We start from the raw sequence: 17342 nt of genomic DNA on the forward strand, positions 1-17342 counted from the left end.
GGCTGCATTATCGCTCATCTTCCCCTCATCATCTTCTGCACCTTCTCCCTCCCTCCTTGTCTTCCCATCTCCTCCCTCTGCGCCTTTTTACGCACAAAACAAGTCAGAGCGCACACACACTGCTGCCGGAGACAACGGGAGAGACAATAGACAGTAGCCTACTTTGTCGGGTCATCATGGTGTTTGGATTCTTACCGTAGGCAGCATGCGCGTCGCACTTTGAGGTACAGGTGGACGATCTGTAATCGCGTCTGTTCGTTCACGAAGCCGAAAGTTTCCCCAGGTTTTTAATGTTGCCAACCGAGGTTTCAGGAGGAGTGTGTTTCACCTCAAGGTAGGACTCCGCAACTCATGAACAGGTTGTCAGTGAAGGCAGCCTCGTGGTTTCCAAATGATTGTGTCGCTTCAATTGATGTGTGTTTCTTCTTCCAGCTGCAGTGCTTGCGCATAGATATAACGTTATTTAGTGTGTTTATTTTCATAAATGCACAGGTAAAAAGGATTAAATAACTTTGACCTTGGAGTCTGATAAGTCATATGATCTTTGATTTGATTTGTTAACACAAACAAGTAAGATATCAAAGGGAATGTAGAAGAGAGCCATTGGGCTTCCTTTCTTGGCTCCGTTTGCAGACTGTGTGATGAAGGATAATTATCATTATTATGTTTGTTTACTGCAGGTTTTAGTGCAGCAATCATCCAAATTGTTGGATTAAAACAGACTTGATGCATAACAACTTCACTTTGTCATGTTTTCTACTTTTGATAGTACGAGGAAAAACCTGACTTTTAACAGCTTTTAAACTATTATAACAAAGTGCTTCTTATACTATTCCTGAGGAAAAAGAAAGGTTGATCATTACATTCAAAGAGAGGGTTTTTAATATTACTTTGAATGTCAAGCTTAAAATGTCGCTTTGACATTAACTTTAAAGAAAAAAATATGAATCTTCATATAAGCGCCACATGACCTGCAGAAAATGTAACTAAATCTGTTTCACCATTTTTATAATGATAATCATTATCAGACTATAACACCATTAGAGTCGACATGTAATTATTGGTGAATTACGCAGATTTGTCATTAATGACAATTAGGAAAAATGCCAAATCAAATTAGTTGTATTTACATAATTTATCTATTTTATTTGATTGCTTTATTTTCTGTGGTAGTAGAACATTTTATATTTCCTGTAGACTACAATTTACCAGGTTCAACCCTTTAGGCCTCCAAAATATAATAGTCAGAGTAATTCCTTACAATTATCACAACAATAAATTTGAAAATAACATCTACTTTCCAATTGGAATATAAACTTAAGATATTATGATCGTAATACATAAAAAGAGTCTGATAAGGCACTACAGAAAAGTGCCTGATGGACGATAGTCAGTGTTTCCACAGCCAAATTATTTTTCTCTGAATCTGTCAGGGTTTTTTGTTTGTTTGTTTGTTTTTTGTTATTGTTGGGTTTTTTTTTTAAAGAATTTTGTACGGTACAAAAATGCCTTCCACGTCTTTCTTTTTTTATGTCGCCGTTTTGCTTTAAAGGGGCAGTTTAACAAATTAGAATACTTGGAATTAATATAATTCAATTAACTCATGCAGATTTTAGACAAGTAAGCTTTAAGACATATAGGCTACAGCTATCGATAATGATTTTAACACATAGGCTACATGTTTAAAAGTTAAAAAAAAAAAAAAAAAAAAGCACATTTCTGTTAGTATAAGAAAATAATAATAATAATTTGAGGCATACTCACAATTTTATACTGTGTATTTTTAGATAGTAATAGCCTGTAATAAATTAATAATTATGTTGAGTGATATTTAAACGCAGGCATTCACTTTTGAAATATCGGCTGGTTAGATTTAAGGCTTCAAACTACTGTATAATTTTAAACTAAAATTAAGTTTGGATTATGGGCTCATTTTTGATGCCCATGTCTAATTGTTTTACTTAGATTTTTTTGATATACGTCATTTCTATGTTTTCATCGTTTTTTTTTTTTTTTTTATCACATAAATTAAATCTACGCTGTGTATTTGCGAATTCAGTCAAATTTTGAATCTCAACAAACTAAAATGTTGTATTAAAAAAAACGGAGTGACTGCTTTTCATAATCTGCCTGCATCTGTCTGCAGTTTGTTTTACTAATTTCCTGCAGTGGTTCCGCTGGTTTCTTAAATAGAAATGTTTGTCTTTCTAGCGATCACACTGAGGGAAGGAGAGAAGGGATGAAAACAGAGGAAAGCCAACAGTCCTGTCTGCAGCAGCCTCCATCCTCCACGCCTTTTGGTGAGTGTTAGCTGACGGGCCCAGACGACAGAAACTCTTAATGAATCATTACAAATTTTATCAGAGCAATTATAATCAGGATATAGAGGCTCTTTATTTACTTATGAATATTATCAAAACCACTGGGAATAATACCATAGATTAGGATGACGAAGTTCCGCGCGACTCAATATAGCCTAAATGTGGAAATATTATGTGTATATTGTATTTGACGAAAAATATCGTCATCGATTATGATAAAAATCCCTTAAACTCATGGGAGAAACAAAAAAAACCAAAAAAGGTTCCTTTTGGTGACATTAACTTGCATATTATAGGCTACTATAACAGCCTAAATCAATTTTACACTAAAAATGCTGCAAGCGGATGAGGGGGTAAAACAACAACATGATTTTTTTTTTTTTAAGCAACAGACAGAAAGTTAATTGAGGAAAAAAAAAACAAATCGAATTTTTTTTTTCTTGATTTTAAAATGCATAAATTTGCATCAGAAAATGGGGACGCCACAAACTTTTCTCTTCGACGTTTCAAAGTCTCTTTCATTTTGTTGGAAGGGACAGCGCTTCTATTTAAGAGAACATAACACAAATATAGCTTAAATATTGTATTTTTGTTGTATCAGTTTAAAAAAAATATATATATATGAGAGGAAAAAAAAAAAAATACTCTTAGATCATCACGATGGTGGGAATTTTTGGAAGGAGTCACAATTTTCTGTTGTCGCGATTACGGAGACTCGAACTCGCGACCAAAGTAGGTTTCTGAAAGTATCCTGACCCGCGGTCCGGTCTCTGACTGTATCCACGCACTCATACGCTTCTTCCAGGACCAGAATACAGAGGGGGAGAGGTGTGCGCAGGCTGCGAGTCTCCCATCGCCGACCGCTTCCTGCTGCGCGTGAACGAGCGTTCCTGGCACGAGACCTGCGTCAAGTGCGCCGTGTGTTTGAGCGCGCTCACCGGGACCTGTTACTGCAGGGACCGCCTGCTGTACTGCAAGCTTGACTATGAAAAGTAAGACCAAACACTCACACACACTTAAGCAGGGTTCACTGTCGGCTGAAGGACGATGTGAGTGTGTGTGTGTGTGTGTGTGTGTGTGTGTGTGTGTGTGTGTGTGTGTGTGTGTGTGTGTGTGTGTGTGTGTGTGTGTGTGTGTGAGGTGGGGAAGGGGGGGGGTGTCTTAAGGACAGAAGCATGTCCTCACCATAGAGCTGTCAACAAAACGTCTTTATATCATGTTTAAAAAAAAAAAAAAATAACAATAATAATCTGTAATCTGTTAACATGTACAGTCAAAATAATGGGAAAATTCTAACAAACTACCAGTGTCTCAAAAGTTTATAAAATATTTACTTCCCAAATTTGAATATGAAGGTGTTTATTTAACATATGGGAAATCTTTGGTTCACTTAGTTCTGTCCAATCAGAAACAAGTTGAAGTTATGTCATCCAGCCTTTTGTCTGTCAGCCAGAAAGGTGCTGCCTTCAAACATTAAAGTTGTAAAGACACAACGTTTTTGAGACAGTAACTTGAAACTGAGATATAATCACTATTTATTCAGTTACATGCTAATATGGTAATTTGCCTACAAAGACACAAACAAATGAAGCCACTGATTGGATTCGTTTATTAGTCAAGTAAAACTTTTGTAAAACAAAAGTGTGTGTCTTTTATTTTCATCATGCTGAGATTGAAAGCTTCTCTCCCACTATACCATTTATCGATGTGAAAGGAACTAAAATGTCTTTACAAAACATCAAAAGAATAAATCTGGAGAAACCAGCACTTTTAGACCATCTTTACGTAGTGCCAAATTTATGTAGGTGTTAAGGAAGCTGACATATTTAAGGTGTCGCAAATGAACCTCACTTTAGTCAGTCCTAACATCGCAGAAGTCTGGTTAGAAATATGAATGAATCTTCAGCTGCTTAAGAAGACAGACGTGTGTGTAGCTAGAAATGACAAAGTAGGAAATCTGTGTGTTCACTGATGTGTAATAAAGCTTTAAGACAATTTTGGGAATATTGCTGATCTCACTCCCCTTTAAAATGCTTTATTTTGAAAATGAATGTTCAACCCCACAAGTCTCATTAAACCAAGGAGAGGATGCATTCAAGTTGTATTTAAATTCTTGTCGAGAGCCTCAAAGGTTGAATATGTCAGGCTTTTAGAAAATGAAATTTCCTGTATTTTCTCAACACAAAACGTCCAAATTAAACACGAAATTTGACTGAATGTAATCAAAATGAAATATCTTTTCTGAAGCCGCTCATGAGCCCTTTTCACCCCAGCCAGGAATTTAATTTCTCTTTTAATGACCATTCTCTGTAGCTTATTGTTGTTTATTTTCTTGTCGAGGTGGTTCCTACAGGCAGATAAGACTCAGATTCTTGCTTTGGATTAATAGGACCATTTCCACAGTGTTCCTGTTAACAATCATATTTTGAGTTAGCAGCCGCAGACACAGCTATTTACATGCTTTATAATGGACAGCATTTGGACACACTGACACATAACAAGATACTGCAGTGTAAAAAAAATTAAAAAAATTTTTTTTTTTTAAAAAGAACACAAATCTAATACTTGCTCGGTGAAATGGAAAAAGGCTGTGTTTTCTGTTGGATGATTCGTCTCCAGTGTGTGTTTTTGTGGCCATGCTGCATTTTTTTTGGTCCCGGTTGTTTGGTGTGCGTCCGCGGTCAGTGGGTGAGCCCGCGTTGTTGGACAGCTTCGGGACGAGCCCGCAGCTTGTTATCGTTGTTTGGAAAAGTGTCAGACGGCATCCAGCAAGCACAGGCTCTCCCACTGTACCTGACATCTGGAGGAGAGAGAGAGCGAGAGAGAGAGCAAGAGAGAGAGAGAGAGGGAGAGAGAGGGAGGAACTGGCTGATGAAAGCCCCATTGTGTGACGTTTATCTGGAAAAATGAGTGGGAATCGTTGGAAGCAATAGCTCACCATAAATGAAGCACTGGGTCCATTTTCAGTGATGGAATGTAAAAGCGTATTTGCTCTGCTGGTGTAATGGCTGTAATTGCAGATCCAAATTAATAGTCAGCGGCTCTGTCACTATGGTGTTGATTTAGTCCCCCTATACATTGCATATGGAGAGTTGCCTTGTTGTGTGTGTCGGTGCCAGACTTGGCACACAGTAATGCATGTGACCTTCAGCGGATCAGCAACAATGTCTCCTTGTTTTCCCTGCAGCCCGTCCATCAGCGCCTTACACTACACACTCCCCCCTTCCATAGAGCAGGTGTGTGCACACAGTAACAGATAACCATGTCCAAGAATTTGGGAGCGTGCTTAAGAATTCTCGGGGAATTCATACAAATATTAGCGGATGTTTTTTTTATTTCTTGAAGCTGGGTTTCATTTTTAGTTCCATCTGTTTCAGAGAGACGGAAGCAGATGACTTGCCCGATGTCTGTACTGATGAGTTTTCCTTGCGTGTCAGGCATTAAATTAACTGGAAAGTGTGTGGATGAAATACATTCATGGTAAGGCAGCATCTTGCAGACTTTGCAGACTTTGCAGCTCACAGAGTGGATATTTTCTATGTTTTCCTCGTGCAGTATCTCTGGCTTGTCCAAATATTTTTTAATTCATTCTTTGCTTTGATTACATCACCCAGCACAAAGACAAGCAGACCTCTCCTCCCTGACTCCTTCTCAACATAAACTAAAGGCCACACTACTGTTACTCCACTCATCTGTGTGCATGTGCTTGTTGTCAATATCCTTGAAGCAAAATATGTGAAATAGAAATAAATAATTTGTTTTAATGATTAATCTATTCGGTGGAGATGAAAAATAGATGCATGTAGATGTCTATCAATTCAAAGGAGAAAAAAACAAATCTAATTTTGAAATGTGACCCATCCCCAGCTGGATTCATCTGGACTAAACTGCCTCCAAGGCAAAAGTTTATCCAGCATTTGTTTAATATTTTTTTTTTAAAAGGTATATTACTTTAAAACATGATTCTAAATTGATCACCCCGATGCTGAAAAAGTCAAAATAAGAAGGTTTCAATATACCAGAAGACTTTTTGGGATGAACTGAATAATCCCAGTAAACAACTCTAACAAGTTTTCTCCCTAAATTTTTAAATCATAAATTATCAATCCTCCCGTTGCCACTCATTATCTACATAAAAAAAAACAAAAAAAACAGGAGGTAATCCTTTTCAGTATTGGCAGTTTTGCGTTTCCGTGGTCTCAATCTGTTATGGAAATGAGGGGATTTAGACACAATAAACTTAAGTGCATCTTGTGGATTTTTCTTGTGGATTTATTTTTGTTTTGAAACCTTGAGAAATTCTCTGGAACTCCATCCTGGTATGGACCAGATGTTCAGCGTGAGGCGTTTGAATAAGACTTCCCCACACACAAATTCCCGTAAGGATGTTTTTCCATGCACGTGTGCAGTGCATCGCTTTTACGGGCAAGATGGGCAGAGTAATACAATTTTTTTTTTTTGATAGAAAAAAACATTTCCTACATCAGAGACAGGAAGCTTGGGTAGTAATGGGCAACATTTTTCTAAAGGTCGAAATGAGACGTGGGAAATTTGGGGACATTTTGAAAGAAAAACATCAAAAGCCCTCCATTTGCATGTTAATGCAGTTTTCTATGAAGCAGAAGTGGATTTATTTGAAAGCAAAAGTTACGTGAAGATGAAATGTCATTCTGATTGAAAGACGATTATTGTGAGACTACCAAATCATCTGATTAGCAGACAGACATGCACCCTCAGTATCCTGCACTTTTTACACAGCCTTTGCCTCACCATTCCAATACCATACCAAATAAGACCAGTGTTCCCTGCTCAATAGTGCTGAGCCCAGAGAAAATAGATGGTAGTCTGGCTGTGCCGAGCTCCCTCGTAAGCCCCATAAAGGCAGCTTCAGCCCTGTGAAAAACAGGTCACCGGGGTGGATATTCACTAAACCTCGGGTTTAATACCTCACTCTGTGGGGTGGAGGGCACCGAGACTACATCTAAGTTTACAAACCCTCTCGCTGCAGACAGAGAGAGGGGGGACCCCGCCGCCACAGTTATGGAACCATCCTCCGCTGACCGGGGAGTTATATGTGAGTCTAACACTAACGACCTGAAAGAGTATCCTCGAAGGTTACGCTTCATTTCTGTGCATGAACTTCTGAGTCTGAAGATAGAAACTGCATCTTTTGCCCTTTTCTACACCTCCACCCCACCGCCCGTTCCTCTCCCTGTCTCTTTATCCGTCCCCTCGTTCATCACTGTCTGCTTTCTAATAATATTTCTCTATTCCAAACCTCATTTCCTTCTCGTTGAGATTGATAGCAGTGATGACACCAAACAGTTTATCTCCCCGTTTATCCCTTGTTTTCTCTTAATCGCCCCCCCCCCCCCACACACACACACACACACACTCCCCCCCACCTCCCAGTGCCTCTTTGTGTCTCAGGAGGGGAACGGGAGGAGATGGTGTGGAGGCTGATTGGGCACAGTGCTAATTGCCCGACTGTCTGGCTGTCCTGTGATGACAGGTCTGACTCTGGGCTGCAGGGAAATACTATTACGGAGAATTATGCAATGATATGTCAGTTAGAGGGATCCCAAACCTGTCTTCCTATCAGCAACCACCTTGTTCATGAATCATGGCCACTGTTAAGCCTGCATACTGAAACTTTAAAAAAAAATTTTTTTTTAAACATTTCTTGCTTTATTCCAGGGGTCTGTAACCACAAAAATACTTTTGGGAGTAGTTTCCAAGAAAAGTACGAATACAGAGATGAAAATTTACATTAAAACTTGCATCATATTAAAAAAAAGAAGTCTTCGGCGATTTGTCTTTTCAGGAACTAAATAATACTGAGGTGGCAGCAGATATCCCAGCGATATTTAGCTCAATAAAGAAAAGATTTCAGCTCCTATGAATCTGCCAGTGAAAGAAAAGTTTGCAGTTCTGTGTGAGTTTCCGTGACTCATGGCTGCACTGACAGCTCGCAACTCCGCTGTCCAAAATGTCCAGTCAGAGGCCTCACATAATACATGCATGTGGCTCTGAAACGTTAAAACATTCCTCCGTTGCCCAAAAAGTCTTACACCTGCAGCTCAACAGATGATGGTTGGAGGTGTTCCAGGTGGAAAGACAGTGGGGATGGGGGAGTTTTTGTGTTTTGATTGTGTGCTGCTGAAAAACAGATTTAATGGTATAAATGAGAGAACATTAGGGAGAACTCTCGGTGATGGAGGAAGTGTTCGAAATGGGATAAAGACGGTAAAGACGAGGTGTCTGAGAGTTTTAGGGAAGGAACAGCCTCAAGGAGGGGCAGATTTTTGTCTTGGTAGGGTGTGTGTGTGTGTGTGTGGAGGGGGGGGGGTGATATTGCCACTGTTTTTGCATAATGTGAGATGAGACCCCATCATCTTTCCTCCCCCACAACAATTTTATAACAGACAGCTAATAAATGTTTCATGGCAGAACAAGCTGCTCGCCTCGGCTTTATTAAATCTGAGATAATAAAAGCAGGGAAGGAGAGGGGAAAAAAGAGCGTGCGAATAGGGGGTCGCACCAGAGAGGGAGAGATAGGGAGATCGGCGTAGACTTTTCTCAAATCGACCGGCTGCATCTCCTGTTTCTGGGGCAACGGGTCCCGCTGTCCCCCACCGCCCCCCTCCCCGCTGCTTCCCGCTCCGCCAGAGACAGACAGGAAATGAGAAACGGGCAGACAGGATATTGCGTTCTGGTGGCCTGGGGATTAACTGTTTTATCTAAACTAACACACACCCACTCACTCACGCACACAAACACACATCTACAGCCCGACACATAGCATTGGTTCGTGGTACCATCAGGTGTAGATCTCACACACACACACACACACACACACACACACACACACACACACACACACACACACACACACACACACACACACAGAGAGAGACATATATCATGCAGTCCATGCACATCATGCAGGGTTTTTTTAGTCGTTACTTTGCACAGGTTAGGACTTGGATATTGCAGCCCTGGATGCTGCTCACGTGTAGAGCTGGTTATTATTACCAGTGTGAACGATTTACAGTGAGAGTCACGACGTGTAACTGTATAACTGTGAGATTGGTCGAGTGTTTCTGCAGAAATGCCTCCAAAGATGTATTCCACACGCGGCCGGCCTCCACGGCCATCAGACAGCAACTATTACATCTTACAAATTTTGGAGGGCTCTCATTGAGCAAAGGGTCTGTTTATGATGTGGCTTTAGTGATGCATGGACGGATGCGGTGCACACATGACAGCATCTGTCAGTGTTTTATTGATGTTTGTACTCATGCACCTTATCTGTGTTTACACTAACTGTGCATATTTGTGTTTATGTGTGCATGTGACATTATATATATCAGTGTGTGTGCATGCATGACTGCACTATATATATATTTATATGTGTGTGTGTGTGTGTGTGTGTGTGTGTCTCTGTGTGAGTGTGAGTGAGCGGTGGCAGGGTAGCAAGTATCGTGGGGAATGCTGGGAGATTTTAATAACACAGAAGCAGTGCAGGGAGATTTAATAAAAGGAGATGATGTGATTACTGAACCCTGGCTCTGAGCCATTTTGCTTCACAGAGCAATATCCGCCAAAAGTGCACACACACACACACCTCCACACACACACACGCGCACACACACACACACACACACACACACACACACACACACACACACACACACACACACACACACACACACACACACACACACACACACACACACACACACATCGAAGAAATGGATACTAAACAGAATACAACTTAAAAGTAAGATTGATGCATATCATTTGTTCTTTTTGCATCTATCACCCAAATTCTTGAATGTACCTTTTTTTTTCCGGGATCACCCATTTGTGTGTCACACACTACGGTTGTATATATGTGGGGATCACAATACCTCAGCATATCTCACACTGAGAGGGGAAAAAAATGCATCTTAAACTTTAGGTATCCAAATGAGTGAGAGTGGTGGATTTTTAATGACCCAAAGTTTCAAGGTGAAGTTTAAATATTTGAAGTTCTTCTGGGCTTGTTTACATACAAGTGACCCAAACACAGCGCAAATGGAGGAACTCCATAACCCGGAGTTAGCTTCACCAAATGCATACCTGAATAAATATTCATCAGTTATGAAAGCAAGCACAACAACTGTAATTGCTCCGAGACACATACATATTTATGGGATGGTTGTATTGCAGTCCCGACAATGTCATACTTGTCAGCGCTCACAGGCAAAACAACGCCACATGACACAGCTTAGGGAGATGACGAAGACTCTGTTATTCTGTTTGTACGCCTTTCTAAAATAGAGCAAAAAGAAAGGACATGATTCTTCCCAATACTTACAGCAAAGCATCTTTTTCTGCCTCTCTATGTTTGATCTCATAATCAGTGAGGTTGTAATTAGTCGTGCCCCCAAACCCCTCGGAAATCCACGCACTGAACAAAAGCTCTCCTGCAGCCAATCTTCCTGAGGTTTTGTACATCACAAACTCTCAAGTTTGATCTTTCCCTTCAGCCTTCTGCATCTCTGTTCTTTTCATTTGTGAGTATGAATATCATCACTTCATTAAAGGAAAGTCTCCTAAATCCAAAGCAAAGTCTTTTTTTTTTTAAACTATCCTTTCTTATAGATTTATGCACTGCTGGTTTTCAACACACCTCAGCTGTTTAAATTCTATTTTTCCCTTTTTTTCAGAGTGGAAGTTAAAAAACAAAATATTTAACAAAGTATAACCATGACACACAGTGCAAAGTAGAAAACTATTTTTTGTTTAGTCTCTGCATAGAAAGTTTCATCGTTATATAAACAAATAATAATGAATTCAGACACTGGGAAAGTTACCAATACTCATACTGAAGCAATAGAAACTGAGTGTGTCGGCGTATTTGACCAGAATGTATAAATTTGATGAAGCTAAATCTACCTCAAGCGTGGCTGCTCTTATCCATCATGTCCATAGTGATTTTTTGGAAGCTGCACCCTGGTCAGGACCATGTGTGAATGATACTTCTATTAGAGGGATTAGACTGATCTACTTACAGACCCCCCTCTGTGGCAGTTGCCCCCAAGTTGCCTTCATTTGCCATGTTGAGTAAATTCCTACCGTGCTGTGTACACCCCGATTAGGGAGTGTGGGACTTAGCCACCAACATCATCAGTCTTATGTCAAGCAACCCTGACGAATCTGTTCTGTTGCATTTTGTTCACGGTGAAAGGAAGTGTTTAAGATGCTGAAGTGTGCATTCAGATGGAGAGTGAGGCTGCACAGAGCAGCAGAGACGACTGCTGTCTTTGTGGTTCATATGTTGGGTTCATATATGGGTTCTTGCAGAAATGTTACAGTAGAAGCATCTCTAAAAGGCAATCAAATGTTTCTGTAATAAAGTCGGTTGAGCAACATTTAGTTAAACACGGGGCCCCGTCACCATAGATCTGAGCAGGGTTGCTTATAGGAGCACTCGTGTTTGCTTTCTGATGTTAAGTTAGCGACACTGTCATTTGGGGAATTTGGGGAGCGTTTGGCAGATGGATTGAGAAAGATTAGCTGTAGCAGCTGCGTTTGGGACAGAATCACAGATTAGGAGCTCTAATGTGCAGACCTGGCTCCTTCTTTACACTCCAGATTTGGGCAGCAACACCTTCCTATCACTCAGTCAGGGAGCGTCAACACTTCAGCCCTCAATCCCCCCTCCCTTTTCCCTTCCCTTTCATCCTCCCTCCTTCTCATAACCAGATTTGTGTTTTGTTGTGGGGCTTTCTGTATCCATGGATCTTTATCCTTTTAACACCGTAGACTCTGCTACCTGCTTCCTATTGAAGCGATGTATTGATGATCCTGGCAATCCATAATATCCCCTCATTGCAGGTGTGTTGCACCACCAGCATCACCACGGGTGATGGTATGGTGGGTAACTAGCTGATATCAGAGTAGGTGTCCGATACTCAGTGGGTGGGTGTGCACAAATGTCTGTGTGCATGCCTGTGTGTGTGCATGTGTGTGTGCGTGAGAGAGAGAGAGAGAGAGAGAGAGAGTACCTATTTTTGTGTGTGTTTTAGTGTGCATAAATGAGAGGAGAGAGATTAACCCCATGCTATCCCCAATCCCTGGTTATGAGTTTACAGCGTCTGTCTGGCCATCTCACTGTTTAAACAACAATCTAATTAATCCTGTCTTTATTAGTTTCAGTGAACTGGGGAGGCAGGCTGGGAGGGCGTGAGGGAGAACTGGGAATGCTGGCAGAAAATACCAAGCAGGGAGGGGGAGGAAACCAAGTGCAAGAGCAGGGATTTGAGAGGAATTTAATGGCAGAGACTTAGACCCAGTGAATGGAAATAGGGATGTGAAGAGATTGTGAGGCAGGAGAGAAATTGACGGGTTGTAACATCGCACAGGAGGAGAGATGGAGGGACAAAAGAAGAAAAATGTTCATGGGGAAAAGTAATAGACTTGAGAAAGACTGCTTTAAGCTTTATTGATAGAGTTAAATAAGTACTTTAAGATTGTGGGTGGTATATGGATAGACTGGAGTTTTCCCCATCAAACAGATCTCAACATTTAAGGATTTAAAAGGGAAAAACTCACAACAGACAGCTCTCTTATCAAAAGCTAACTACTGCCACCTACTGCCATAGTGGGGAACAGAAAATATAATATAAAAATGCAGACTACTGTAACTCCTCTGAGCAGATGTTCACCTTGTCGCACTGTGAATTGGGTAATGCTTGTACGACCTTTAATTAAGAGACAATGCTAATCTTCGGAATCATTGGAGCTGAGGGTAAATGTGTCGGAGCTCCTTGTTTGTGCCTCCATCTTTAATTACCTCACCTCTTATTCTAGACTGTCATCATGCCATGTTTTATACAGTATATCCATAAACATACAAGCCTGTGTGTGTGTGTGTGTGTGTGTGTGTGTGTGTGTGTGTGTGTGTGTGTGTGTGTGTGTGTGTGTGTGTGTGTGTGTGTGTGTGTGTGTGTGTGTGTGTGTGTGTGTGTGTGTGTGTGTGTGTGTGTGTGTGTGTGTGTGTGTGTGTGTGTGTGTTTCTGTGCACCTCCAGGCTGTTTGTAAGGAAGTGCAGTGCCTGCCTGCAGGTCATCGGACGCTCTGAGCTGATAATGCGCGTGCTCGGCCAGGTGTACCACCTGGGCTGCTTCAGCTGCTGCGAGTGTGAACGCCGGCTGCAGAGAGGTGATGAGTTTGTGCTGAAAGAAGGCCAGCTGCTCTGTCGCATGGACTATGAAAAGGAGAGGGAAATGCTGGCTGCTATTAGTCCCACACCAACTGAATCAGGTAAAGCGAGTTTGTTAGGAAGGTGCTTTGCTTGAACCACATTTAATTCACTTCAAAGATTCATGGGTTTTCGGAGGGAAATTCTCTTTCTTTTACATTCATGCATTATTTTTCAGCTCGGCCAATCAATATCATCACAAGACCAGCAGTAAACGTATAAGGGAATATGAAGGTTTGAGGAAAGGCAGGTTTAATTTTCAAGCATCTCCCCGTAGGTAGTGCATTTGTAGACAGTGAAGAAGTTATTGACCACTCGGGAGTCAGTGATGTGCAACACAACTGCTTAGCAGAACAGCATCATAATGACAAAAACCTTGAAAACTATGTGGGAGTAAATATGTAGCAATGAAGTTTGGTATGTCGTCTTTGCAGGTTGATTATATTTTGTCTTAAACTTCCAGTAAGATCGAACAATTTGTCACTGCACACCCTACACCCTAACCTTTTGGTTAGATGTTTATTTTACAGACCAGGGCTCTCAGACACACAAGGGGCTGGTCTGATTGTTTTGTCGTTTGCTTACTTTTCTCAGTGAAAAGTGAGGATGAGGACGGTGGGGGAGGCTCTGGCGGTGGGAAAGGTGGTGACGAAGGCAAGGAGCACAAGCGTTCAAAACGACCACGCACTATCCTTACCACACAGCAGCGGCGCGCTTTCAAGGCCTCCTTTGAAGTGTCAGCAAAACCCTGCCGCAAGGTGGGTGGACTGGTTTGTCTTATCAGTGGAAATGTATGCCACAAAACACTCCTTGTCTCGCCTTCCAAACTTCATTGTTCTTGGATCTGGCTGTCCGTCTGTTAGCAAATAGTCTAACTGTAGTTTTTCTAACCTGTAGGTGAGAGAGACACTGGCTGCTGAGACCGGGCTGACAGTGCGCGTTGTGCAAGTGTGGTTTCAAAACCAGAGAGCCAAGGTCAGACTTTATATATTTCCTGAAGACATGTTCTTTCTCACACGCCACCACACAGGAAAATTCACACAGTGTGCGATTTTTGTGTGCCTCAGATGAAAAAGATAGCTCGCCGACAGCAGCAACAGCAGCAGCAGCAGCAGGAACAAGAGCAACTGGGAGGGACCAGGAGAGGACCGAGCAGAGGAGGCCGCCAGAGCAACGACGACAGCGAGGGTAAGACCTGAAAAGAGATGGGTGGGATCACAAGAAAGAAAGGAACAGGCAGAGTTTAGAAGCAGTGGAGGAAAGTAACCTCCCGAAAGAAAGAAAGAAAGAAAGAAAGAAAGAAAGAAAGAAAGAAAGAAAGAAAGAAAGAAAGAAAGAAAGAAAGAAAGAAAGAAAGAAAGAAAGAAAGAAAGAAAGAAAGAAAGAAATTATCTACTAAATAGACTTTAAAGTTGTTGTTTTTTATCTTCACACAGACGGATCTAGTACCCACGGCATGGATGGGCTGCTGGGATATCCGTCTCTGCCACGACAGCAGCTCCTCGCTTTGGACCCCAACATCTACGGTGGAGAGCCGTTTCGACATGGGCTTACACCGCCTCAGCTGAGCAGCGAGCAGCTCCACTCTTATGGTGAGACATTAGAGTGGCGAAGAAATTGCCTCCCTCAGAAATTGTCATTGCACCCTCATTGTGATGAATTTTTATTTATACCTTATATCATTGGCACTAACCAAACACTTCAGCTGTCCACACACTCATTGTTTTTCTCTACAGACTCAGAGACAGTGTTCCATGACCTGGACAGCGATGGAAGCCTTGGTCACCTTGGCGACTGCCTCTTAGCAACAGGGGAGGGTGGTCTCCTGGCAGGGCGAGTGGGAAACCCCATCGACCGTCTCTACTCCATGCAGAACTCCTACTTCACCTCCTGACCCTTATAAAGGCTCGCCCTTTCCCCTCCTGTTCCACCTTTCACCTCAGAGATGCAGCTAATGGAGTCTGTCCATCAACATGCCTGTGGGACCATTCTCCATGAAACAGCCCACGCCCAAACCCACTTCTGAGCTTTTATCACAGGCAAAACATCATCACAAGTCAGACATAGTCATAATATCACTTTTCAGCAGATTAGCATTATGTTACCATGTTTCTCCTTGATAAGAATCACATGCTGGAATTACAGACACTGTAAATGTCCAAGAGACAGGACCTTAGTTTCTTCTGTTGTATTTATGTAATGTTCAATGAAACACGTTTCATGGCACTTTCCGAAAAAAAAAAAAGAAAAAAAAGTGAAGACACTTATCATATGATATGTATATCATGAATTACAGACAATAATTGGTTGTTGAAAGAGAATTCATCAATCAAGTTACATGTATTTAGGAGTCTCGGCAGGTCTTATGTGCAGCTGAGGGTCTAAAATATATTAGTATATTGTATAACTTTTTTTGTTTTGCCAGGACTAGTGATTAGTTATTATGTGTGAATGACTGCAACGTATACAATACTGTATATGGATTGGAGTACAATTTTGCTCTCAGGTTAGTGTGTATGTTTATATAACCTGAGCCACAACTCAGGATATTGTGCTGGATAGGATGAACATTTAACTTGCCCCGTGACTTCAAGAACGTAGATTGCAAAGGAGAAGAAATTCTCCGTGTGAAGTGATAATTTCAAACTTCATCTTTAGTTTTTAATAGTGCATGACATGTATAATGATATGGACCAAAAAAAAATAAAAAAAAAATCTAGGTTTTTTTTTTAGCATTAAGATAATAGATAATATTACAGGGTCATTTGAAGAGCCTTATGCGGAAACAGGGTTGTATAAATGATTATTGCTTTAGCTTTCCCTTCTCTTTTGTAATGTAATCACTAAGAAACAGTGCAGTAAATTACAGCCAATAGATCTATAATGCCCCACATTTAAGACACTGCGTACATGATGATGTACTCCAAATGAGCTGTAAATGTGAGTATGACTGTGATGCAATTGTTGTAGTCACTTCCTGTAATAATTTCCTTCTTAAACACTCATATTAGAAACTGTTAGGTAGATATTTTGTACCTTCTGTGATAATCAGCAAATATTTAAACTGTAGCATGATATTTATGTGCCACAAAGTAAAAAAAAATGGCCTCCAATTTGGGATAGTAAGTGTTGCAGAAAGCATCGCCATCGGACTCAGTCTGGTGTAGAGTAAAATAGGATGAGGGTGATACTTGTTTCATTTACATGCCAGTGATCAGCTACAACCTGTGACCTTCTATCATGACATTTTCTTTGACTCTGATAACTGACTCATGGTGTTTTTACAGTGATATTATTGTGAATGTAACTTATTTGTGCGGTATTAGATGAGTTCCTATCTTACTTTTTTTGTTCAGTGACTGCCAGGTGATGTGCTTTGAATGTAATGTTGCCGTATCTTCAATACAATCTGCGGTTTCATCTTTGAAGTACACTAGCTTTATTTGTCCTAATGATGACACACTGATCACCAACTCGCCTGGTATGAACCAAAGATACACTTTGAAAGAAAGGAATCCGTTTCCCCTCCATCCCTCCCTTTAATAATTGAACCAGAAAATGTCCGTTCTGCTTCGTGGTCACAGGGTTCATAACTCAACATCCTCCCTCTGTCTCTCAGTAGTCCTGCTGATTAGAGGTGGACAGCCTCCTCCTTCTCCTTTCTTTCCACACTCCCTATTTCTCAGTCAGTGAGTAGTCAGGAGAAATTGTGTGGGAGCAATACATTCCCGTTTAATATTTGACTCTGACTCAGACCTGGAGAGGGCAAT

General features: G+C 41.0%; 1 protein-coding gene across 1 annotated transcript; it reads left to right on the forward strand.

Annotated features, from left to right (window-relative positions):
- Positions 1-130: 130 nt before the first annotated feature.
- lmx1al (LIM homeobox transcription factor 1, alpha-like) lies at positions 131-17000 on the forward strand. Its single transcript, XM_069703021.1, has 9 exons — positions 131-334; positions 2212-2300; positions 3127-3313; positions 13402-13634; positions 14167-14330; positions 14470-14547; positions 14640-14760; positions 15009-15164; positions 15309-17000. The coding sequence occupies exons 1-9, from the start codon at positions 291-293 to the stop codon at positions 15464-15466; spliced, it is 1230 nt and encodes a 409-aa protein (XP_069559122.1). The 5' UTR covers positions 131-290; the 3' UTR covers positions 15467-17000.
- The last annotated feature ends 342 nt before the right edge of the window (positions 17001-17342 follow it).

Source organism: Brachyistius frenatus, unplaced genomic scaffold (genome assembly GCF_029030835.1).
Source record: "Brachyistius frenatus isolate BFR_SWC_R1_liver_20210118 unplaced genomic scaffold, ASM2903083v1 Contig_43, whole genome shotgun sequence".
In the NCBI taxonomy this organism is placed as follows: Eukaryota; Metazoa; Chordata; class Actinopteri; family Embiotocidae; genus Brachyistius; species Brachyistius frenatus.

Bases quoted from the DNA above. Each gene is read 5' to 3' on its own strand.
- lmx1al (XM_069703021.1), top strand. From the start codon at position 291: ATGTTGCCAACCGAGGTTTCAGGAGGAGTGTGTTTCACCTCAAG. The intron at 14,331-14,469 runs GTGGGTGGACTG...TCTAACCTGTAG, and splicing joins CAGCAAAACCCTGCCGCAAG to GTGAGAGAGACACTGGCTGC. The intron at 14,761-15,008 runs GTAAGACCTGAA...ATCTTCACACAG, and splicing joins GAGCAACGACGACAGCGAGG to ACGGATCTAGTACCCACGGC.